The sequence below is a fragment of the Ursus americanus genome, chromosome 14, assembly GCF_024610735.1.
Source record: "Ursus americanus isolate L20-20 chromosome 14, mUrsAme1.1.p, whole genome shotgun sequence".
NCBI lineage: Eukaryota > Metazoa > Chordata > Mammalia > Carnivora > Ursidae > Ursus > Ursus americanus.
This window is the reverse complement of record NC_142140.1, coordinates 51226064-51250844: the sequence shown is the minus strand read 5'-3', so window position 1 is coordinate 51250844 and position 24781 is coordinate 51226064. Positions and strand designations below refer to the sequence as shown.

At 53.3% G+C, this 24781-nt stretch overlaps 1 protein-coding gene across 9 annotated transcripts in view; it reads left to right on the top strand.

Moving 5' to 3' along the window:
* The window catches only part of NFIX (nuclear factor I X), a 94739-nt gene that overhangs the window by 27666 nt on the left and 42292 nt on the right, over positions 1 to 24781 (top strand). For 8 of the 9 annotated variants that reach the window (XM_045774503.2, XM_045774509.2, XM_087867235.1 and 5 more), the window contains exon 2: positions 335 to 866. In XM_045774503.2, coding sequence (XP_045630459.1) covers positions 335 to 866 — 532 coding nt within the window. Of the gene's footprint in view, positions 1 to 295; positions 867 to 24781 lie in introns of those variants that run through there. The other variant, XM_087867238.1, reaches the window with a different exon arrangement.

Below are 24781 nucleotides of genomic sequence, written 5' to 3'. Positions count from 1 at the left end.
TGTGGACCGCAACGTTGTCTGTGCGCGCGTGTGTGTGAGTGAGTGAGGGAGAGAGAGAGAATAGGTGTGTGCTCAGGCGCTGGGTGCCTCTGTCTGGCTGCCGAGGCTGAGATGGGAGCAAGCGGCTGGCGAGGCTGGTGGTGGCTCCAGACCACACTTCTGTAGAACAATCACGAGAGAAAATTGTCGTGGGAGGGGGGAGGAGGAGGAGGAGGCGATTTTTCTTGTGCCCCTCTTCTAACGCTTCTTTTCTCCTTTTCTCTTTTCCCCTCACCCCGTCTTCCCCTCCTCCCGTCCTCCCTCGCCCCGCATGCTCCCGGCTTGCCGCCTGCAGGATGAGTTCCACCCGTTCATCGAGGCGCTGCTGCCTCACGTCCGCGCCTTCTCCTACACCTGGTTCAACCTGCAGGCGCGGAAGCGCAAGTACTTCAAGAAGCACGAGAAGCGGATGTCGAAAGACGAGGAGCGGGCGGTGAAGGACGAGTTGCTGGGCGAGAAGCCCGAGATCAAGCAGAAGTGGGCATCCCGGCTGCTGGCCAAGCTGCGCAAAGACATCCGGCCTGAGTTCCGAGAGGACTTTGTGCTGACCATCACGGGCAAGAAGCCCCCCTGCTGCGTGCTCTCCAACCCCGACCAGAAGGGCAAGATCCGGCGGATTGACTGCCTGCGCCAGGCCGACAAGGTGTGGCGGCTGGACCTGGTCATGGTGATTTTGTTTAAGGGGATCCCCCTGGAAAGTACTGATGGGGAGCGGCTCTACAAGTCGCCCCAGTGCTCGAACCCCGGTCTCTGCGTCCAGCCACATCACATTGGAGTCACAATCAAAGAACTGGATCTTTATCTGGCTTACTTTGTCCACACTCCAGGTAGGTCACTCTCAACCCCCCTCCCCATTTTATTTTACTTGCCGGCATTTGTTTTGTGTATGGTTCCTCTTCTTTCCAAAGGATCCAAGCAATGGGCCTAACTAGCGGGCCTGTCCTGCCCTGGGCTGCAGCCTGCGTGATGTTCCCCTTTCCCCTCTTCTATTTCCCTCCACCTTCTCCATTCTTCCTCCTGCGCTCCCTTGCCACGGTATCTACTGGATTGTCATGCATCTCCATCTTTGGAGGACCGGTCTTACCCAAAAGACGCTGCAGGTCTTAGGACTGGGGCCAGGCTGCCCCAGAATTATCCACAATAGTGAGAGTTGGTGATGAACACTGCCACACACACACACAAATCACTCGTTGCTCACATTTAAAATGACTCAGAAGAAGTATTCAGAGCCAGGTGCTGGCTTTCCTGCGGCTTCCCCGCAAGTCCTGGGGAAAAGCGGGATTTGGCACAAGCGGGGTGGGCAGCAGTTCGGCGGAGAGAGGGGTGTGTAAAACCTCCGGTTAGGAGCCAGAATGAATAGAAAAGAGGAGTGAGGGCAGCAGCGAGCAGATTCTGGGGCCCAGATGCCCAGGCGGGAGCTGTTGTGGATGGGATTTGGCTGCCAAAGAGTAGGAAAGTCATTTGACTTCATAGAAAGTGAAAAGGCGCAGGAGATTCCTTGCGCTCTCCCTTCCGCGGTGTGCGGCTGCAGTGGGGAGACCCCAGGATGGCTGCCCACAGCCCCTACCCCTCTGCTGGGAAGCACTGAGGCTCTCCCCAGCACAGGCATGGCAGGGAGGGGCGTCGTTGCGGCGGTGGTCTGAGAGAAACAAACAATACAAAAACTCTGCAAATTTTCATTTTCTTTTTGTGTTCCAAAGTGGTTCCAGTTCTCCTCTTTGCTTTTCCAGTTTTACCAGCATTTTGGGCCGGGGTGGTGCAATTCTCTTCCTCTGTTCTTTCACCGCCCCCCCTACCCTTTCCCTTTTTATAATTTCTTTCCGCTTTTGTTTTCTTACAAATTGAAACAGAGATGGCTGGTTAATTTTTAGCCTCCACTCAGCTACGCCCAATTTACTGCCGCCTTTGAAACCTAAACGGGCGGCACTCTGTGATTAAGCAAGGCAGAAGTGTGTTTACATTATGCCCAACCAACTTGTAATGAGAGGGCTACCAAACCTTTTTCTCTGTGTATGTGTGTGTGTGTGTTTTTCCTTTCCACCATTCCGGTATTTTTTTCCCTCTTGTTTCCCTTCTTTCTCTCTTTATGCAAATGTAACAGAATGTGGCTTAACTTCAACTCTGGTGAATGTTCTTTCCCGCAAGTGTGTGTGTGTCTTCCTTCCTGCTCATTCATAAAAAAGAAAAGCAACTCACTTTTCTGCTGTGGTCACTCCCTTGCCTGTTTGGGAAGTTGGGAGGAGTGGTATGACTTAATCCAGAGATGAAATTTGGGGAGCTTTTAGCATTGAGTCAGGAAGGTAACCTTGACTAGGATTAGCACTAAGGATTTATATGTTGGACAACTCTGGGGAAGAAAAGGTGGTGTTGGAGGCCTCTCTCCTTACTCATTCACATTCTCTTTCATTCTGAGAGGTGGCTTTGGTGGTTGGTTGGAGGCAGTGGACAACCCCCCCTCAACCCTTGCCCTGGCCCCAAAGCCATTGCTCCCTTCATGAATCTCTCTAGGCTGGCACCTGGCCCTGTGTGACTGTTATGACCCCTCAGTCCTCTCCTCTGTTCGTCCTTTTTCTTTCTGGAAATGAGACTAAAGAAAAATTTGAGAAGTTATCTTCTCATTCTCTGTCTACACAGCAAGTCAGAGTGGGGAGGGTGTGTGCCTGGTGGTGTTGGAGGTAGCTTCGGGGGAGCTTGGAGCCTTGAGTTTGTGTCTGTCAGAAAGATCTTCTGCAAGGGAATTCAGTACCTTCTGATTTCAGAACTAGGGCCTCTAAGATGGAAATCAGTACTCATCTTTCTCTAGCTTCCTCTTACCCTGCTCTCTAGCTAGATCCCTGTAGCCGAGCTGTTTCCCTTTCCTCTTTTATTTTAGGCCAAATTCTTGACTGCTGCCAGCATGGGGCTGAGGTAGGATGAAGTGTGTGTGATGAAGGAGACCGTTTGTGGCCAGCCTCCTGGCTTCTGGACTCACCAGGCAGGTGTCCGGAGAAGGGAGGCATCCCCGCCCGCCCCCCCCCAGCTATAATGAGATCATTTGCCCAGGAATATGAGTGAATTCATGCCCCATCGAATGCAGCCGCAGCCATTTCTGTCCCGGCTGAGGTCCAGTTCCTTGACAAAAGCTGAGTGGAGAACTGAGGACATTTTTAAATAATTCATCTATACTCCGGCTCCCTGGACTCCAGATAGTTTCAACGAAGGTAGGATTTCTTGCTGGAATTGCTTTAATTCAAACGTGCCTCACTGCATTAGCGGGGTGAGTGGTTGCAGCACGGGCCACCAGTGGGCCTGGCGTAGATGATCTCAAGAATGCGAGAAGCAGGCACAGCTTTCTCCCCAAGCCACCCCAGTTTGCTAGAAAATGTCTTCTCCTGGCTAATCCCCCAAATAGCATCAATGTGGTAGCATAGCCTTCTCCATGCCCATGCACTCCGCCGTCCTCAGCAGGCTGCCCCTTGTTCCTTCCTCCCACTGGAACCTGGGAGTGGGGGCTAAGGTGCAAGGGCTCAGACAAGAGTTGCTGTGGATTCTAAAAGAAGTACTTTTCTTCCCTTAAAACTGGGCCGAAGATCCCAGTCTGGGCTGAGCTGGTGGTGCCGGGTTTGATGACAAGTGAATTTGACACAGTGCTAAGTATGGGGGCACTGCTTTACCTCCACCTGCCGTCGTTATCCGTGGCCCTCGCGTGCTCTTGTTTTGCCCCACCTGAAGTTTCAAGAGGAGCCATGGTTGGGGAGGGAATCAAGGACATGTGTGTGTGATGTCGGGAGCTCTATTCCCAGTGTGCGGGGTCCAAAAGACCGCCCAGAGTGTGTTACGACCTCCATGAAAGTTAGCCTTTCTGCTGGGAAGGAATTGCGCCATGTGTCTGTCCTATTTAGGAGGGGACATTGAGGCAGAGCAGAGTCAGAGCATTGTCATGGAAGAGGTATGTATCCGTGGTGATGTCCTTCCATCCAAAGAGGTTGCCCTAAGGCAGGCGGTCGGAGATAGGCTGGGAGTGTGGGTCTAGGAGGCTTCTGTTTGTGTGGGGAAGGATGGCTGAGCTGGTCTGGAAGTGCTGCTAGACTCTTTACAAAGCTTCCACGGGGCCCTGAAGGTGAACTGGTATCTTCAGACCTACCTTAACCTAGGCTTTGGCCTTAGGAAATAGCAAAATCTGGGGTGTCTGGCTGGCTCCGTCCGTAGAGCATATGCCTCTTGATCTCGGGTTGTGAGTTCGAGCCCCACGTTGGGTGGAGAGATTGCTTAAAAATTTAAAAAAAAAAATCCGAAAGCAATAAAATGCTTTACTGAATGGAAATGGCAGCTTCTCTCTGTCAGATTCCTCCGACAGGCCCATGGTGGAGGCCCATGAAGTCCAGATATTCGGGTGGTGGTCCTTTCCTTTATCTCCGCTTTTTCATTATGGAGAAATTCACATGTAGAAGGAGCCCTCTTTACCCGTGCCAGAAGTCTGCCAACTTAAAGCGAGTCTCGACTCATCTATACCCCCCACTGCCCACCTACGTTGTGTCGTTTAGAAGAAAATCCAGACATTGTAGCTTTTCATCTGTAAATATATCTCTGCACATCTCTGAAGATAAGGAGTTGTGGAGAATATAACCACAATATCACTGTCACACCTAAAAATCATCAGCAGTTTCTTTACTATGGTCAGTCTAGTCAGTGTTCACATTTCCCTATTCGTCTCCTAATTTTGTTTGTCTGGGTCAGGATCAGAATCGGAATCAGGTACACCCAAGGGCGTCTGGTTGGCTCAGTCGGTAGAGCATGTGACTCTTGATCTTGGGGTCGTGAGTCCAAGCCCCATGTTGGGCGTAGAGCTAAAAAAAAAAAAAAAAAAAAAAAATCAGGTGCACACATTGCAATGGGTCGATAGTTCTTTCAAGACTCAACCTCTAGGTGGTCCTCCTCCTCCATCTTGGTTTCTTTTCTGACAGATTTTGGGTTGTTGCTATTGAAGGACCTGGGTCATTTGTCCTATAGGGTTTCTCTGTCTGGACTCCACAGTCTGTGCTCCCTTGGGTTGTTCAGTGCAGTGCTCTGAAAGGAGATTCTGCCTCCCTCTTCACCTCCAGGTCTGGGATGCCTGGACCTTACCTGTCACAGGATGTGGATTAGCACCTAAGGAATTGTCTAAGTGAACTCTTTCAAGTGCACGGTCACCCTTCTCAGGTATAAGAGTCCCCGGTTTTTGCTCTCGGCTTCAGAGTTCAGGGCTTTGCAGTGAGCACTGGTTTTCAGGTCCAAGGGAGGACTCCTCATCTGGGTCCTTCCCTGGTGGTAGGGGGCATCGTTCGGCCATGTTAGCCCTACCAAGATGCAGCCGATGCCAGCCATGCCCCTAGGTCTTCACTGGACGCTCGGCCTATCTGGTGGCTCTGGTGGCAGTGCATGGGAGGGGCCGTAGGAACAGCAGCCACGCTCTTGCTCTTGGGCAACTAACCCCCAGCGTGGCCCCTGTGCCACCTCACCCACGGCCTCCTTTTTCAAGGCCCAGAAATGCCACCGGTCTGCATCTTCGAGGCAGCACCATCTGGTGCCAGGGCTGGTGGAGACTGCAGGGCCCAGGAACCAGATTCATAAGATGAGCAAGATCTACAGATCATCTTTTAACCCAACGTAAGGTCCCTTTTAGAACATCCTGGAGGAGACATCAGTGTTGTGCAAAGGTCAACTGTGGTCGTAAAATTCTTCTGTTCGTCCAACCCAGAGAATGGGTAAAGGGATGAAAACAGCTAACACATACATACGGGCACAGAGCAGGCAGGCAGCGGCTCACAGCTGCCGCAGTCACTGCTGTTAGGACTTCGTGAGCCCAAGGCTGCCTCCCTATCACCTTCACCTGCCAGTCTCATTTCTGGTAAGGGACGACGCAGGTGAAAGCTAAGTTTTCTGTAACATGTCAGCCTCTCAGATGCTGAAGCCTGCTCTCATGGTTCCTTTCCACCCTTCTCCCCAGGAGGCTGTCCTTTCTCCAGGCCAAACGTTGCCAGTCCCTCCCGCGCCAGACGCAGCTCCTCAAACCCTTGCCATTTTGGTCACCACTCCCTGGAGGCCTTCTTAAACTGGAGCATTTGGTGTGGAACACAGAAACTCCAGGCACTACCAGATCCCATGGTAGCCACAGGATTTGCAGGTCCTTCCAGCTACATAATTTGTGGGGCCCAGTGCAAAATGAAAGTGTGGGGCTCCTAGTTCAAAATGATTAGGGACTGCAGTGTGACAACAGGGAGAGCATTAAAACCAAGCATGGGGTGTGTGTGACTGTCCAGGTTGTGCACCTGTGAAGCTGACATAGGCCACCTGTGTTCTGTTAATGTGAAAGGGATGATGCCTTCCTTGGTGGGATGGAGGGGTGATGGGGGGTCAGGCTAGCCTCAAGAGGGGATGTGACCCCAAAGAGGAGATCAGAAATGCCCAGACCCAGTCCTTTGGCTTGGTCTCATTCTAGGACTCCCTTGACCATCTTCTCCTGTCCCCTTTGTCCATAGCCTATCTGCCCAGCCGGTCAGGGGTCTGCACTGGCCGTGATGCACAGGGGTCTTGGTGGAGTGCTCACTCTGCTGGCTGAGTTGGAAGCTGTAGCTCAAGGGAAAAAAAGACTTACCCTTGTCTGAGCTTGAACCAGCAGTGCGCGGGCTGTGAATAAGCCGGAGGGGACCTGGACACTTGAGCATGGTGACCAACTGTGCACCACCACCCACCCAGAGGAAACAGGGCCACTCTGCAGCAGGAGGGCTGGGCTTCAGACAACGACAGGCAAAAGGACTTCCTGAGGATTCAGTTTACTTTTGGCACTGTCGTAGGGTGGTCGAATTTCCTTTATTCATGAAATACACACTTGGTGAACCTACTGTGAATGAGGCCCTTCTAAGAATGAGAGACTCCTGCATGCAACTGGCAGGGTTTGGGTGAGGGCCTCATGATGACTTCTAGAAGGCGCTGTCCCATAGGCGTGAATGTGCAGTGATCCATGCTGGAGGGGAGGGAAGACAGGCTAAGGCTTCACCAGGGGCTGTGAAGAGGGACGCAGGGCCCAGCTCTGCCACTTTCTAGTGTTGCAGAGACCTGGGGCGCCGGGGAAGGGTGGGCCAGAGGGGCGGAGGGCCGTGCCATGGTCCCCTCTGTTCTGGTGTCCTGCAGCAGCTGTGCAGACAGGGCCCAGCTAAGCATCCCCTTTTCTGCCCAAGGAAGAGGGTGGCTCCCTCCCCACCCCTTTCTCTCTTTGCCCCATCGGGTCCCACCCCCCACCCCTGTCTCAGGAGCTGCCACGCTTCAGTTATTTTATCCTTCAGTGTCCGATTCAGAAGTCCTTTCAAAGGCCCCAGCCGTGTCAGCGCGGTGCTCACACAAAAGGCCTCTTTGATTTCTTGTTTGTTTTCATTTGCCAGTGGAGGGGGAGGGGGCTGGAGAGAAAGAGCTTCTGGGTTTTAAAATTTTTATTTGGGTTGCTTCATTCTCAGAGGGGTTGGTTCCCTGGAACTCCTTCCTGAGTTGGGGGCTTGGAGGCGGTGGGCGGTCTTCTGGGGAGAGGGCTGACACGGGAAGTGGGGGCTGCCCCCACAAGCAAGAGGGGGAAGTGTGGGGGTTTAGGATATGGTTGTTGGTTCACCTTCAGACATTCTGTGCTAGGCCCCAGGGTGGGAAGGGTCAGGTTAGAGCCCACTGCTTGGGCTGGGAAAGGTCTGACATGCCTGGCACCAAAGAACATTCCCATGTTAGCCTGTACTTCCCGTATGTCCTTAGTAGAGGCCTCGGCACGGCTGTAGGATTTGAGTAGTCCTGAACCTTGACTTTGCCGTTTTCCCTTTAGTGTCCCAGATTCTGCTGTTTCCCTCTTGGATGAGAAGGGAGTGAGGATCCTTCTAGCATGCACATTCCTTGGAAATTCTGTGTCTTCAAATACAGGCTGGGGCTCCCCACTGTCCGTCAGGGAATGAAATGGGGGGAGGTGACAAGTCTACCCAGCTGCCTGGCGTCCTGTTGCCTACAGGCCTGGGACAAGCTCCTGTCTTCCCAGGCTTGCTCTCTCACTCCCCTCCCCCCAAACCCCACCCCGTACCTCTCATCTCTCCATGATGGCTGATTTGTGAGATGCTGCGGCCATGGATGCCTCTCCCAGAGGAAACGGCCCATGGCTCCCGGAGGACTTTGAGGACAGGGAGCTGAACTGAAAGGAGATGGAGGGCTGCCCTCACCAGCTGTTTGGGACTACAGACACCCAGACCGGCGCCTGTTGGGGTACATGTGGGTGCATCCCGGCAACGCAGTAAGAAGAGCCGCAGCCCATCAGTTGTGGAGGCCTGACTGCCACGGCTCAGGAACAGAGCGCTGGAGAGTGAGGCTTGGGCAGGTGGTCACGGGCGTCAGCAACAGGGAAGTGTGCCCACTGGGTGAGGGGGCTCCGCAGGGCCTGGTTGGCAGACGGGAGAAGGAGGCTGGGGGGCTGAGAGATAGATAAATATAGCTGATGGCATTTCTGATGATAGGTTTTTCTTGGCACCAAGGGCACCGTGGAAAACAGCACGACAAACGCCGGCCCCACAGGCCGCCGTCGCCATTTTAAGCATGTTTGAGCCGAGGGGTTGCTGGCATTAGAAGAGGGTCCCAGCAGGCGGAGGGGCTGTGGCAGGGAGGTTTGGCTGAACTGGGCCTCACCCCCTGGGTGCCTGTGTTTTTTACTTTGTGCGTATGGATATCTACTGATTTTCTGGCGCTTTGGGGATTAGAAAAATATTTTGGGGTTGCTCTTTGTGGGCTTGTCTCCCAAGTGACTTGTCCCCCCCACCAGCCACTGTGGCCTATCTATTGGGCTGTATGTGAGGGGGTGTTCTGGCTCTTGTCCTCACTTTTGATGTCTTAATGATGACCTGGCATGCTACCGCCCCAGGTCAGAACCTATGTTCGCTGTTATTTGGGGGACATCCAGTAACTTAAGGGGCACCCATTTGTTCAGGCTCCCAACAACTTCTTGTTCCCTGTCCAGTGGAGGAAGGGGCACACCCCTCCTCTCCCTCCCCTGCTTTAATTCCATTTTTCCATCAGAGGCCCAGTTGTGGCTAAGGCACCATGCTGAGTCCTGTCTGTGTTCACCACCCAAATTCTCACACCAATTCTGGTTTTAAATCTGTGCTCCTGGCTAAACGTGTTTGTCCTCAGGTGACACACAGCGGTCTCTGTGTACAGTGAGGGGATCAGTGAATCAGACCCGGGGGGCCTGGGAGTCTTCCTGGAAGATGACCTGTTTGAACCACATCTTGAAAGACGGTGAGGAATTAGCTCGTTTTTGTCAGCTGGCTGAGCCTTTTCAGCCGCCAGAAGCTGATTCCCTCCTCACAATGGTTGAGTGATATAGGCAGGGCAAGTATTATTATCCCCGGGCCCGTACAGAGACGGGAACCCAAGTACAGAGATGTCAAGGCACTCAGGTCACTCGATGAGTTTCTGGCAGAAAGACCCCAGGATCTAGGTCACTGAACATTTCCACCTGTGGGCCTTGCTGCTCCTTGAACTTCATGGGGATTGATGGTCTTGGCAGAGTCTCAGAGGAGAAAGCTGTGTGGGTCCCCATGGTCTCCGTTGCTCTCTAGGAGCTGAGATGGTGGGGCTGGCGCCTAGCCTGTGGCTCAGCTCAAGGGCTCCCCCAGCTGCTGAGCACGTGGGGTGGAGACAGTGATCGGGCACCTGGCCTGTCCTTGACACTGGCCTCCCCACCAGCTGGCCCCCTGCCTCTGACCTGAGAGGCAGCATGATACGGTTGGATTGGGTCCGCTGGATGTCTTCGCCCTGCCGTGGCCAGCTCGGCTTCTCGGCGCCCCTCCCCAGAGTGTGGGGAAAGGCAGGTAGAGTGGGCAGGAAGTCTAGGCCTGGGGCTGGGCAGCTGGGCTGGATCTTGGGATCCCTGATCCTTGCTCTGTCACACCCTTTTCCTGGGAGTCTGCTTGGAATCAATGTTTGAAATAAAAATGAATGTAATTATCCTAAGTAACCAGATGATTGCTGGAAGTTTTGCAGTAATCTTCTCTACATTGTCTTTTTATGTGCTCTCATGTAAACTCTCGCCTTTGCCCCTTTCTTAAAGTTTGAAAACTTTGGGTCTGTGTACGTAAAAACTCTCCCAACATGTGGAGGGGTGGGGTGGTAGGGAGAGGCTAGCCCATGCTAGAGATTTTCCTGTTTCTGTGGCTAGTCAGACAGGGACATAACCTCTTAACCACTGACAGCAGATCCTGTAAAGCAGTTTCTCCACCACGGCACCACTGGTTTTCAGGCCAGACCATTCTGTGTCGCGGAGACCGTCCTGGGCGTTGTGGGGTGGTTAACGACATCTCTGGCCTCCACCTGCCAGATGTCAGTTGCAACACCCCACCCCAAGTATGACAACCAAAATATCTCCAGACATTTCCATGGGGGAGAGAATTGCCCCAGCTAAGAGCCTCTGGCCTGGAAGAAACAGAAGGATTCAGACAGAGCATTGCCTGCATTTACTCCTTGCCTGTCCTCTCAGTCGCGTGGCAACAGAACCTCCTAGCCCCTGCTGTTCCCCTGTGTGTCCTATGCCATTTTCCCTTTCAGGGCAGCAGGAGCCTAGGCTGCAGCAGTCTGGGGCTCCTCTCCCTCATGAGAAGCAGGAGCCCATCTAAGAGTCTCTTACCGAATGTCCCTCCTAATACCTTGCATCGTGGTCTCTCTGTGTGTTGGGGCTGCTGATCTGTTGACTAGAGCAGGGGATCTGCTATTCGGCTGACCCAGGCCTATGTGACAAGCTAGTGATGCTGTCAGGGACGTCCCAGACCCCGAAGAGCAGCAGACATTTGGTTCTGCAGCGTGGGATGCAGAGACCAGAAGCTTCACCTGAACCTCAGCACTACTCTTCATAAATGATGTATTCGATTTTTTTTATTATAGTAGTAAAACACACTCTTTCTAAAAAATTCAAACAATAGAGAAATGAAAGAGACAGACAAGCTCCCCAAACAGCCCTCCTGCGCCAGAGAGAAACTCATTTCCCTGATCTGTGTAGGTTCTTCTAATTTTTTTCATCAGTTCATAGATCAAATAACTTAAATACGGAGATATTTATTTTAAGAGCAGATGGTATGTTTGGGCTGATTGAATCAGGTCCAGGGAGTGCCACTGTGGTCTTGACTTTTCCCATTCCCTGTCCATTCCATCCGTGTCCCCATCACCCCGGGTATGGGACGTCCCTGTCCCCCTCCACTCCCCCCCCCCCCCCGCTGAGGTGACAGTTTCTGCTTGTGCTTCCTGGGAGCTGGGTGACCAGCAGAATTCGCATTAGTGTCTGAGCAGCCAAGATCCTGTTGAGGGGCATTTCTATTGGCTATGTAACCCAGATGGTGCAAGTCAGGGCCTGAGCCCCAGCCCATGCTGAGACACCCCCCCAAAGGCTCAGCCAAAGGAGTGGGGGGGGGGCAGGGGCACTGAGAGGAGGGGCCGCTGAGAAATAGCCTGCTTGGCTGTGCCCTGCTTGGCCCTAGCCTCTCCTCTCTGGAGCCAGCTTCCCAGCTCTTTCCTGGAGGGCTAGAGTGATCCTCCGCGTAGGGTAGACTCTTTGTCAACTAGCCTGGCATCCTGGAGGCTTTTCTAGACTCTACAGGCTCCTTCCAGGGTCGGCGGCGGCGGCTGCTGCTTTTTTCCTTTCTTAAAATGGGGGATGGGGGGCGCCTGGGTGGCTCAGTTGGTTAAGTATCTGCCTTAAGTATCATGCCTGTTCAGGTCATGATCCTGGAGTCCAGGGACCGAGTCCCAGGTCAGGCTCCCTGCTCGGTGGGGAGTGTGCTTCTCCCTCTGCTCCTCTCCCCTCCCCAGCTTGTGCTCTCTCTTGCGCTCTCGCTCTCTCTCTCTCAAATAAATAAATAAAACTTTTTAGAAATGGGGGTGAAGTGTGCCTCAGCCTTCCGGGATTTATCCCGTCATAATTCTTTGTGTCAGGCTTAAAGATATGGCAAAGAGAAGAGTGTTCTCTCCAGGCCAGCGGCAGGGACATGACTGGGAGAAGGAATCTGGGGAGAGCTTTGCGGCTGGGTCAGCTTGTCTAGGAGAAGCTGCAGATGACAGCCGGGAGTAGGGTGACACCTGGTGACTCTTCTGGAGTGGGCGGAGTGTGCAGAGAGATCAGGAGATCCCTGGAGGCGGCCTGCAGGAGGCTGACTGAGTGCAGCCTTTGAGGAGTGTGTCCTTATTATGCCTGCGGATTATATCCCCATTAGCGCATAATTATTATATAATGGGTGTTATTGCATAATGGCAGTTATATAACACGTGGCCCAGAATACGGTGTGTGTGTGTGTGTGTGTGTGTGTGTAATAAGTGTATATTCTCTGGCTATAAATAGCTGCCAGCCCTGCACTGAATCTGTGGTCACACCAGAGCCACCTTATAAATACCCGGCACTGGGCTATAAATTTCTGACTGGTGACGTAGGCAGACATGGTACCTAGTTAGGAGGTGGTGGGAGGGACCTGCAGCCCCACCCGGCCACATGACATCATTGTTTCCATAGTAATAAGAACGCTCCCTGGGGGACCAAGGAAAGAGAGGCCTTTAAAGGGAGGATGCAAATGGTTAGAAAGCTGGGCGGGGGTACTGTGCCTGGGGCTGAGTGGGCTGGGGTCCCCTGGGTGGAGGGCTGCAGGGATGAGACAGGCCATCTACCCTTAGGTGTTCAACCAGTGCCAGGGCAGGAAGCTCCATTTTCTTTCATCTCTTCTTTAGAGGGTCTCAGGGTCCCTCCTTGTGTGTAGCAGGTTGTGCGAGACTCAGCTGCCTGTTAGGAAGAACGGGGGAGCCCATGGTCTGTCTCCATTCTTCCCCTTCCCAGGTGACCTCTTCATGGCTCTGGAACCACCAGCTGAAGGGGAGCTGAACATGGGCAAACCAGAACTCTGCACCCCAGTCAAGTCCTCCAGGGCGGGACTGCTTCCCCTATGAGATTTTTAGGCCAATTTTGGCCTTAGTAATATAAGAAATATGTGAGCAATTTGGAGTGTGTCTCAGAGAGCCTTTTGGAAGTCATGGCACTGGGAGATGGCGCCTGGGAAGACACAGGAGACAAGGATAATATTTTGGCCCCAGAGGCAGCTATGGGGTGGGATTTCATCTATTTTGATGTATGAGACGTAGTTTCCTGTTGGGTGGTTGAAGAGCTACTCTTCACATTCCCGAGGAAGAAATGCATTTATTGGCAGGTGGCGGGTTTGAGGTTAGTTGGGAGAAAGGAAGGGTGGGTGACCAACTTGTCATAGTATGACCAGTTTTCTGGTTTCAGCACTAAAAGTCCTTTGTCCCAGGAAATCCCTCTGTCCCTTGTACACCAGGATGGTTGGTGACCCTAGAACAGTGGTTTTCAACCAGGGGTGACTTTGACCTCCAGGGAACATTTGGCAATGTCTATAGACACTTGGTTCTCACAACCGGGGGAGGGTGCTGTTGGCATCTAACGAGTTGAGGCCCGTGCACAGGATAGTCCCTCAACAAGGAATCATCTGGCTCCAAACATCACTAGGTGGTGAGGCCGAGAAGCCCTTCCTGGGGGGTGGGGAGGAGGTTAGCAGGACTTCTGTGCCTCTCCGCCAGACAGCCCTTGCCTCTGCCAGCGGAGAGCCCCTGCCCCGCCTCCTCTCTGCATTTCTTGCAGCTCTATTTCCTCTGCTTTGCTTGGTTATGTGTAGGGTTCTGGGGCTGGGAGACTTTCTGGGGAATCACGGGGCTTCTGAGAGGGTCTTTCACCCTCAAAGCTTAGAGACTTTTGTAGGTAAGACGGTGCTGAGTGTAAGCCCTTGCTAGGCAGTCTGGTGCTGGTGCAGATCTTTTGCCCATTATTACAAAATAATAATAATGGAGAAATCATTAAACAGCAATCCCTTATTGCCTATCAACAAGTTTCCAAGTGGCAAAACCTGCCTGCTTCCCTCGCCTTTCAGGCCAGCACTTCCCGTGCAGACCTGAGCAGACCGTTGGGGCTGCTGGCCCAAGGGCTGCCCTGAGTCCAGGGCCAGAACTTACTTCCTCAGAAGCCCACTCCCAGACCCAGCAACTAGGGCAGGACTCTGCCACTCAAAAGAGGCCTTACAAGTGCAACAGGGGGAGGAAGCTGCATCTATTCTGGCACGTGGAGTTCACAGAAGTCTGGTTTACCCGATGTCATTTGTAACAGATTACCTTTTGCATGTGTACTGGAAAAGAAAGCAGGAGACTATAGCACCTTCTTTCTCACCTGCGTTTAGTGCATGTTTAGTTTACTACCTGGCTGTAGTTTACTTGGTGCCCTCTGGCCCTGACCACACGCACAGTGTGGCCAACTGGGTTCTTGTTTCTGCTGGGAGGGGGCCCACAGACGATGGCAAATATGGTGGTTCATTGATCTGGTCTGCACCGGGTGGTTGGCCTGAACGGGGGGATCAGCTGGGCTGCAGGCTGCCCCTTATATGTGTGGAGCTCAACTTTTGAGTTTGGACTTGGGATCGAGATAGCTAATGAGCACAGACTGGGGAGGCAGGGCCCACAAGTCTGCAAGCAAGGCCCTGCCTGCTGTGCCAAGGGGAACTCTGTGGGGAGCAGTGCTGGCTTCAAACACAAAGGCCACTGCTCCATGGAGTAGTAATCCTCAGGGTATTGCCAGCCCGAGAATATGGCCAAATGAGAGGCCCCTGCCCCGCGGATGGGCCAGATTTCTCTCACTTATTTATGGTATTGTGGTTTATAAAGTGGGCCCAGCACACAGATCTCTGGGCACAGTTTCAAATACAAGCATTTCTTTTAAATTAAACAACACACACAGACACACAGACACACACGGTCTGTTCAAGCCATGCTGCTGCCCAGGAGTGTTCGGCCATGTGGGTCAGTCACTGAGGATGATGGTCCTGAAGCCACCATTTAATATTAGATTTTGTAACTCAGAGATTCATTAATATAATTACTCAGATGCCAGCCTGGCTTGGCAAGGTCTCTTGAATTGTGTTCCTTTCCAACAAAGCGCTCTGGCTGCAGGGATGCCCCTGGTGTGCCAGAGCCCCACTCGCTGGTTTGTGGACTGTGGGCAGAGGCATGTGTTGGCCTCCTTGGCACACCCTCTCTGGGAGTGGCTGCATGATCCCATGGTGGCAAGTCCTGCCTTCATGTGTCTCATTAGGAGACAGGCACCTCTGGAGACTCTGTGGCGGAAGTGAACAGTCAGCCGGGCAAGGCCCCATTTGAACACAAGTTCGACCCCAGTCTCGGCTGGTGGCTAGGTAATTTCGTTTCCCTGTGACACTTTGCACTTAATTTTGTAGATTTTTCTGCTTCTGGAATCTTGGAACCAAGACTGTTTTATCTGCCTTTGCATCTGTCTCTTGCCCAGTGTATAGTCTTGTACAACCCCAAAACCCATTTTGAATATTGAATTATCTTCAGATGGGATATAGCCTGTGGCCCATCCCTGAAATAACACAAAAGCACGGAATGGCGTAAAAGTCAGAAATGGGGCTGATGAAGGAAGCGAGTGAAGGCAGGGGAGAGCGGCCAGTGTGCCGAGTAGGCATCATGAGGGGAGAATTCGGACAGATGAGGAGTGGTAGAAGCTTCTGGGGAGCTGGAAGGAATGTGGTGGGCAAGTGAGAAGCTGTGGGCTAATGGGTTGAAAGGGACTTGGTTTCTCAAAAAAAAATTTTTTTTCTGCTTTATGGCAGTTAAGGTGTCAGGAAGATAGGCAAAGAGCAGCCCTCTTCCTGGCCCCCTCGTTCCCCTGGCCCTTTGTTAGAGGGGCCACCGCTGGGTGGGCCACCGGCCCTTGTTCAGCCTGCCCCTACTCCCAGGCCTTCCCACTTGTCTCTCTGGCCTGCCCTGTAAGACGGAAGGGGTGCCCCCCCTTCTGGCCTTGAAGCAAGCACATGGTCGGTCCCAGGAACCGATGTCGAGCTCACCTGTGACAGGATCTCCTCCCTGGCAGCTCCTTTCCACCCTGCTAACCTAGGAGATGCCCGCAGCATGGGCTGGAAGGACGCAGCCCCAAGCGTCGTGCACGGAGCATCGGGCATCCGGATTGTTTGCCTTTGGCTCAGAGGCACCCCCCCCGCCCCCCTCTTCTTTCCTCAGAAGCCCTGGCCTCCAGGCCCCTTGTGTGGATGCAGACTCATGGCTGGCTCTTTCAGCCCTCTCTTGCCTGGACACCCCTCTGGCCCTGGCCTCCCCGGACCAAGATGGCTGCCGTCCCCAGCTGGTACATGGCACCCAGCCCTGGTGGCTGGATGTGGTTCTTAACAATAAATTATTAAAGGAACATGAACAGTGTGTTTCTCACACACTGGCCCACGCACGGTCACTTTTCTGAGCCGATCCCAAAGTCTGTTCTGGCCGCTGCTGCCTCTTTGCTTATCTCAGTCTTCAGAGTCGGTCCCGTGAGTTTTCGAGGTGATTCCCAGCTCTCCCCTCTCCACCTTAAGCTCCCCCAACCAGCCACTTCCTCCCTGGCCCTGAACCTCTTTCCTCCGGCCCCACAAGCCTGCCTGTTACTTTCTTGGAGACCACTTTCCTTTCCAAAGTTCACCATGCCCAGTAGAAGAGCGGCCCCAGTGCCCAGTCTCAGGAGTGTGGCGTGCTGCAGCATGACCGTGCTTTGGGGGTGTCACCCTCCCTCTTGCTCTGTGTCGTTAGGCGTAGAGTCCGCTTGAGCGGGAAAGTTCCATGTGAATGCCGATGGACCTGGAGGGCTGCGGTTTCCCATTGCCTCATGATGTTCTTCTACGATGTGGGGCGACAGTCGCATACGCATAGTCGCTCATCTGTCCGCTGTTTTAAAAAAGGTATTTTTCTGATTATAATACTAGTGCACATTTATCATAAAAACACCAAATAAGCACAAAGTCTTGGGGCAGGGGGAGAGGTCAATAAAAATTATCAACATTCTGCCACTTAAATAACCACCTTTTGTTGCATTTTTTGTACCCATTCATCCACATATTTAATTTTTTAAAAATTGGAGTTTATGATACAAGCACTTCTGGGTGCTACTTTAAAAATTTAATACCGCCATGAATTCTACGCCATCACAGTTTTTCAAAAACTAAATTTTGGTGGTTTAGCATCTTTTCTTAGCTGCATTTCCCCTAATTCTCAACATTTCTAATGACTTCTATCCCCTTTTCATTTTGGAAATGAGAAATTACCTTCTATGGGGGTGCCTGGGAGGCCCAGTCGGTTAAGTGACTCTCTATTTCGGCTCAGGTCATGATCTCAAGGTCATGAGATTGAGCCCTACGTCAGGCTCTGCGCTGGGCATGGAGCCTGCTTGGGATTCTCTCTCTCCCTCTACCCCACCCCCACTCACCCCCACTCTCTAAATAAATAAATGAATAAAATTATCTTTTATTATTAATGTAATAGGTGCTTATTTAAAAAAATACAGGGGTGCCTGGCTGGCTTAGTCGGAAGAGCATGAGACTCTTGATCTCGGGGGCGTGAGTTCAAGCCCCACGTGGGATGTAGAGATTACTTAAATAAATAAAACTTAAAAAAAATACAAACATGCCTTTTAAATGGCTGCATGAGACTTCAGCATGCCAAAGTTGATGTCATCCCTCATCTGTGAAGAAGCCTTTACATTGTACATTCTGCTGGGATGGACATCCCGATGCCCCAAGCTCTGTAGCTATGTGTCTGAACTTCAGACAAGACTTCCTAACAGTTGAACCGCCAGGCAAAGGGTACAGACTCTTCTGAAGATGCTTCCTATGGATTGTTAAATCGCTGTCTGGAAATCTGGCTCCTGCAGACGACGCGTGAGGGTTTTTCTGTCCACATCCTCAGCTGTACCCCGTTCATGCTACCCAGAGCCCCAGAAAGACACTCCCATCATGTACACACATCACACACACATCATGTACATATTACATCAGGATGTCCTTTAAAAAAAAAACTGAAGTACGATCTGCCCTGCAGCGTGGGGCTTGAACTCACAACCCCAAGATCAAGAGTTGCGTGCTCTACCGACTGAGCCAGCCAGGCGCTCCCAGGATGCACGTTTTATGAGCCCACCCTCCCATCCATGTCACAGATCTATGTCTGTTGCATCAGCTCACATGTCCCCAAAGGACACATGCTGTTGTCCACTGTAAGAGCTAATCTTGGACGTCACCCCAGGCCTCTCTCTGTTAGCACTGCTGGCAGGGGAGGGGTCCTCAGAGCCCTGGCATGGCGGGGTCAGTTCCCTTGGGCCAGGAACTGGCAAGGGAGCCCCGGGACTGCCTGGCAGCGAGCAGGTGCTGGACACAGCATCTGAATGGCAGCAGCCCCCCCAGTGCCTGCTGAGGCACAGGCCCCGGAGAGCTTATGAGGAAGCAGCTGCTGCTGACCCCTGAGGCCAGCCCCGCCGTCTGCTGCCAGGACCCTGGGCCTGCCTGGGGAGATGCGTTCCTCCTGTGACTGGATGCGAGGTTAAGTGAGGGCGAGTCCCTCAGTCTGGGCTGTGGACTCTGTCTCCACTCACACACAAACTTGTACATCCTGTGCCCTAGAGACGGCATCCCCCAGGGCCACATAGGCGGGGACACACAGCCCCTTGTGCCCTACCCCAGAGCCAGGACTGTCTCCTCTCTCAAGTCTCCAGACTCTCCAAGTCTCCACATGCGTGCGGGAGCGTGCTCTCCTCCGGCTCCGTGCCCTGCGTCTGCGTGCGCGTGTGCGTGTGTTCATTCACCTTGAACCCAGGCTTTGTGTCACTTGCTACATCTCTTTGGCCCATTGAGGCTACAGCATCTCAGACCTCTGGCAACTCTTGTCCCCCACCCCTTCTGCTCGGTGCTCCCTCTTGCCCAGAGCCTGACTGTCCTCGGCAGTGCCAGTGCGAGGCGGGAGCCACCCCGTGACCCCCGAGGCCCAGCAGGGGGCCTGTGAGGTGCGGAGGCAGTGGAGAGGCGCCTACCAAAGGTAGAGGGCTGTCCGCAGAAGCCTTTCTTCCCTCCTGCTTGCGGCGGCAGCTGCGGTGCGGTGGTGCCTCCAGGGCCCATGGCCGTGCCATCGTGGGTGGGATGCGTGTTTATGAAACTTCGTCCGTTCTTTTCCCCTGCAAGTGTTCAGCATGTGTTACCCTGTGAGTGTCTGTGCGTGTGTGTCTGAGTGTCAGGAGGTGGGTGTCTGTGTATGAGCGTGGGTTGGAGTGTGTGTGTAAATGTCAGTGCGAATCACACCCTGGGGACATAAGGGGAAACTTTGAGGGTCACGAGGTTCCAACTGTTGTTGCTCCCATGAGGACACAGAAGCCCGAGGGGAGTGCAGTTACCTGCCCCCCTCATCACCCAGTGAGTACCCAGGTGCCCCAGGGCCACAGCCAGCAGACTTCAGGCCCTGAGCCCCTGTGGCCTGCAGCAAGTGTCTGCCTAGGCAGTGTGTGCACTTGCCACAAAGTGTCAGGCCCTTCCCTGCCTGCTCAGCAGCTGAGCAGCTCCTTTCTAGGGCTCTTTGTGAACCTGCCTCGCTATTAATCTACCTGTTAGTAAAAGAGATTACAATTGCTGTAATTACAGGGCGCTATGGCTCCACCGTCAGGAGCAGGGCTGAGTGAGAGGCAAAGGGTGGGGGGAGTCCAGCCCCACAGGAAGCTGCTATTAAAAACCCCATGTTTTGATATGGCACAGGGACAACAGCCCTTCCCGGGGGCTGGGCAGGCTGTGTGTGTGTGGGGGGGAGCTGGGTTCCCACTGTGGGCTCTGGCATGACACAGGAGGTCAACAGGGCTGAGGACGGGGAGGGCTGGGGAGGGCCCTCAGGCACCCCGACCTCTGGGGCCGCATGCTGAAGGCACAGGCCTTTGCAGGCATAGACATGGTGGCACTTGTCAGGATGGGGCAGTGGCTCTCTATCAAAGGGGCTCTGCAGCCACGAGCCCCCCCCACTGATTTGTGTGGACACACAGAAGCACCTGGTCTGTGCCCACCCAGAGCTGTGTGTGACCTGCTCCTAGAAGAGGACACAGGTGATCATAGAGCACAGAGGCTCTCGGTGTGTGTGTGTGTGTGTGTGTGTGTGTGTGTGTGTGTGTGTGTGTGTGATTCTATCCCCAGGGGACTTCTGGCAGTGTCTGGAGACATTTTTGGTTGTCAGTTCTTGGGGGAGTGTCACTACTGGCATCTAGTGGGCTGAGGCCAGGGATGCTGCTAACTGTCCTACAGTGAACAGTACAGCCCCCCACAGCACAGAATGATCCTGTCCCAATGTTAGAGGTGTCAGGGTGGGGAACCCTGGACAGAGCAGAGGAAAGGGATGGCAATGGGCAAGTCAGACCAGAGAAAGGCCCCGAGGACTCCCTGGTGCTACGATTGGAGACCTCAGCAAGTCTGTCCCTCGGTGGGGGTGGGAGAGTGTAGGCATCCCAGGCCAACAACCCCAGTGTGTTGACCCCAGGTGGGTGTCAGGGGACCACAGGCTGTGGACATTTCTGTCCTCTGTCCTCCCTCCCTTTTTTGGCAGCAAGAGCTGGACCCAGATTGGGGCACTTGCCCTTTCTTACTGCCCCCCTGCCAGTGTCCTCATTGCCCACCGAGGCACCTGGGAGTGAGGGGCTCACCTTTTCCCTCCGTTGGAGCCTCACAGGCCCCTCTGTGTGGGAGGAGTTGGGAGGAGGAAATGCAGGGATGGGAAGGGCTTTGCGCCCTTCTGCTTCCATCTTGCAGGGACACCGGGCACACCCTGGCTTCTCCCGAAGACACATCTGGCCCAGCTGTTGCTCTGAGGCACAGAGCAGAGCAGGCAGTAAACCCAAGTTTGCTCCTTTCTGGATGGGCACAGGAAGCCTTCCTTCACCATTCATTCCTGTCCATGAGAGGGGCACAGCTGCCCCCTTTCCACTTTTGTTTCCACTTTTCCTTTCCAACTTCGGTCCCCTCCAAGGTCCTCCTTGGGAGAGAGGACAGGATGGTCGAATAGAAGATGCAGTAGGATGTGGCCTGCGGGGCTGGGCGAGGGAGGTGTGGGCACTACTCCATCCTATGTCTTTGGGTACGCGCACTGCTTGCGAGCAGGGCCGGGCTGTGTGCAGAGTGGCTTCTGATGCCCCTTCAGCCCTCAGGCCTCCAAGTCTCTGGTATTCCGCAGACAAAGCGCCAAGATTTTCGGCTGTTGTGAATTCTGTGTTTCACACCAAGTCCCTAATAGTGGAGTCACTTTGCCTCCCCCCCCCCCTTTTCTTGCCTTGACAGCTCCAACCTTATAATTTTACCTTCTCCCGTCTCATAATCGCTCCTTTTCTTCCCTCTCCCCTTCCTGGGGTTTTTGCTGCTCATCTCTGGGAACCCCCTTTAGGAGGGATCGCTCCTGACAAGAGGGGAGGGGCTTCCTGTCAAACATTGGGAGTTGATGTTTTGTTTGGTAAAATGTCTGTAAATAGGCTGTGAGGCATTAATTCTACACGGATCCCTGTGCACTAGAGCGTCTTTTTGTGTCTGTGCACGTCTCCGTGTGTGTGAATGTCAGGAGCAGAGAGAAAGGGAAGAGAAGGGGAAGGAGGAGAGAGGAGAGGGATGGCTTCTGCGGGTCCTGGTTCTCTTCCTTCTGGGACATTGTCTTGGCCTAAATCACAAGCCCTGATCAGGAGAGGGCCCAAGGCCCAAACCCTTTAAGGGCCAAGGAGAACGTCAGAAAAGAAGCTGCTGTGTGCCACTGTGGTTCTGGGCTGGCTGTTCAGAGGGTTGGGATGGGACAGTGGGCCTGTAAATCCAGGGATCTGGGACTCCAAGGCCCTGAGAGGTGGGTCATGGAGGGAACCATTCCTCCCGCCCAGCATTAGCTGGTCACCTTAGGTTCTCCGGAACAGTGTTGGTCTTCCACCCATAAATGGGAGCCCGTTTTTCCCTGGACATGAGGCTGTCTCTTAGGTAATTGTCTGCAAAGCCACTCCCTGTGCTCTTTTTGTTTACTTTTTTAAGTTAATTAATTTATTTTTTAAAACATTTTTTGAAGTAACCTCCACCCCTAGTGCGAGGCTCAAACTCATGACCCTGAGACCGAGAGTTGCATGCTCTACTGACTGAGGCAGCCAGCCCCTCTTGCCTGCTTTTTTTTTTTTTTTTTTTTTTAACTAAGACTTCTTGTTGCCTTGGATTGGTCCCTTTTAAGCTTCAGGTGGCTTTCGTATCCCAGGATTTGACTTACAGCAAACTCACTAAAAACCCTGGTGTACTTGACTTTTTACAAACTCAGCCCCATCCGTTTTCCCTCCATCGGCCTTCCAGACCACGGAATGCTCTCTCTCTCTTTCAGCTGCTCCTCAGCTGACACCCTCCCTGAATCCATTTTGAGTTGCTCTTCCCCGGCCCTGTTAGAAAATGTCGGCTCCGACTGCACCATGCTCGCCAACAAAGGTGCAGAACGATTTTGGCTGCTTCGTCCAGGAAATAAATTCCTCTTCAGTGCCAGAAACCGTTGAGTGGTGCCATGTGTTGAGCTCTGGGGCCCAGCACCATGGGCAGGGCTGCTGCTCCAGGCAAGGAGGGGGAAGCGTGGGGTCAGGAGGCTCTGGGGGGAGAGCCTTGCTGCCCACACATCCCACGTGCCTTGGTCAAGGACCCAAGAACCTGCCACTTGGCCTGTTCTCCCAGGCCTGGCTTTCCATCTGCAATTGCCTGTGGTCCGGTTGGTCCCCAGACCCCTGGTAAGACCGGCCCCTGCTCTGCCCTGCGGCACGTAGCCTCCTTTCTTTCCAGCTACCTTGCCCAGGTTCTCTAGCTCCATCTGCCTTGTAAAGGTTGGTTTCCCCAGAGTCTGCCCACTCTCCTCTTCTCTCCTTATAATTGGTGGTGCTGTCAGTGTCACTGAGCCCCATTTCGCTGAAGCCCACAACAGTCCTATGAAGTACGCACTGGTCTCATCCTCGAGTTATGCCTGGGAGCCCCGTGGACAGAAGAACCTTGCTGGAGGCCATGCAGTAGGGAGCGGCAGCCCAGGGCCTGGCCCCTCCACACACATCTGCCCCCCACTGCTGATCCCCCTGGCTCATCTTGGGACTGATTTCTCCAAACTCTTCTTTCCAGCTCCTGGGCCAACAGCCAGTTGATACAGTATCCATAGCGACCTCAGGACACTCTCCAGTCCTCCCTTTTCTATCCATTCCATGCCTGTCTCAGTTGGGGTTGTCACCAGCTACCCGAGCTTGGGAGCCTGCAAAACTGAATCACTGTGGCTCTTTGGTGGCTCTGAATCCCTGCCTCTTCACCATCATGATTACTTTCCAAATTCAGCTTCTTCTCCTGTCTTCCAGACTTGGTTTTTATTAGGATATAATTCACATAATAAAAGTCACTATTTTAAAGTGTACGATTCAGGGGCGCCTGGCTGGCTCAGTCGGAAGGGCGTGCGGCTCTTGATCTCAGGGCTTGTGAGCTCTAGCCCCACGTGGGTGTAGAGGTTACTTAAAAATAAAATCTTAAAAAGAAATAAAGTGTGCGATTCAGTGTTGTGCAGCCACCACCTGTCTAGTCCCAGAACGTTCTCATCACTCCCGCCCAAACCCCATACCCATCAGCCGTTTGTCCCAACTCCTCCTTCCTCCTAGAGCCTGGCAACCACCGGTCGGCTTGCTGTCTCTATGGATTTGCCTGTTCTGGACATGTCATATCAATGGGATCAGACATTGTGTGGCCTTTTTTCCGTAGCTTCTTTCGCTGAACGTCCTGTTGTTGGCGCTCATCCACGTTGCAGTGCGGATCAGGACTTCATCCCTTTTTCTCGCCGAATAATATTCCATCATGGATCTACCACATCTCTTTAATCCATTCTTCTGTTGATGGACGTTTGGATGGTTTCCACTTTGGGGTGATTGTGAACAGTGCTGCTGTGGACATGTGTGTACAAGTAGTTTACGTGGACATATGTTATTGATTCTCTTGAGTATATACCAAGGAGGGGAATTATTCTTTTCTGTAGGGTTTTGTGACCACCCTCGAATAGGCAGCTGGTCATACCATCTCCCAGAGGTGCCTCCTTCTGAGGTGGGCACCCGGAATTTCTCACAGTCTAGCCCGTGCTGATGGTTCCAGCATCCATCTCCCCTCACACCCCCATGTGCTGTGTTCCAGCAAACGGAGCTCTCTGCAGGCCCTGAGTGTGCTGTGCTGGTCCCCGCCTCTGGGCTTCTGTTCCTGATTCTCTCCATCTACCTTTCACTTTCCCCCTTTGTCTAAACACTACTATCTTTCACACCCCAGCTCAGCTCTCACTGCACCCTCCTGGGTGCAGCCTTCTCCTACCTCACTTCTCACTTCCAGAGCCTAGCCCTCCTTCTCTGGGAGGCCCTACATTTTATTCATTAGGCACCCAGCTTCCAACGCCTGCCCAGGGCAGCTTCTCTGGTTCTGTATTCACGGGCATTTGGCAGGTAATAGGTGCTTAACGAATATAGCAAACAGATTAGATTAACACTAAGGCACGGTGTGCGGGTATGCGGTCCCTGCCTGTCGCAGGTCTGTAGGTGAGCCACCTGGGTGCTCCTGCACTGGGCCTCCCATCGCCGTCTGGGCCCCAGGGTGTTAGTGTCCTCACGTTTGCTTTTCCAAGGCCTCCTGGGAGCAATTAGAGGAAGTGTAGAGGACAGGCGTCCAGGAGCCCCAGAGGTGATTCGGAGGGAACCCAGCCCCCTTTTGCCCAAATAGGTGAATAGCAAGTCACATGTGACCCGGTTTCTCGCTGTTCCTCACTCCTCTAAGCACAGAGGGGTTGTTCTCTCCTTCCACCCAAACCAGCCCAT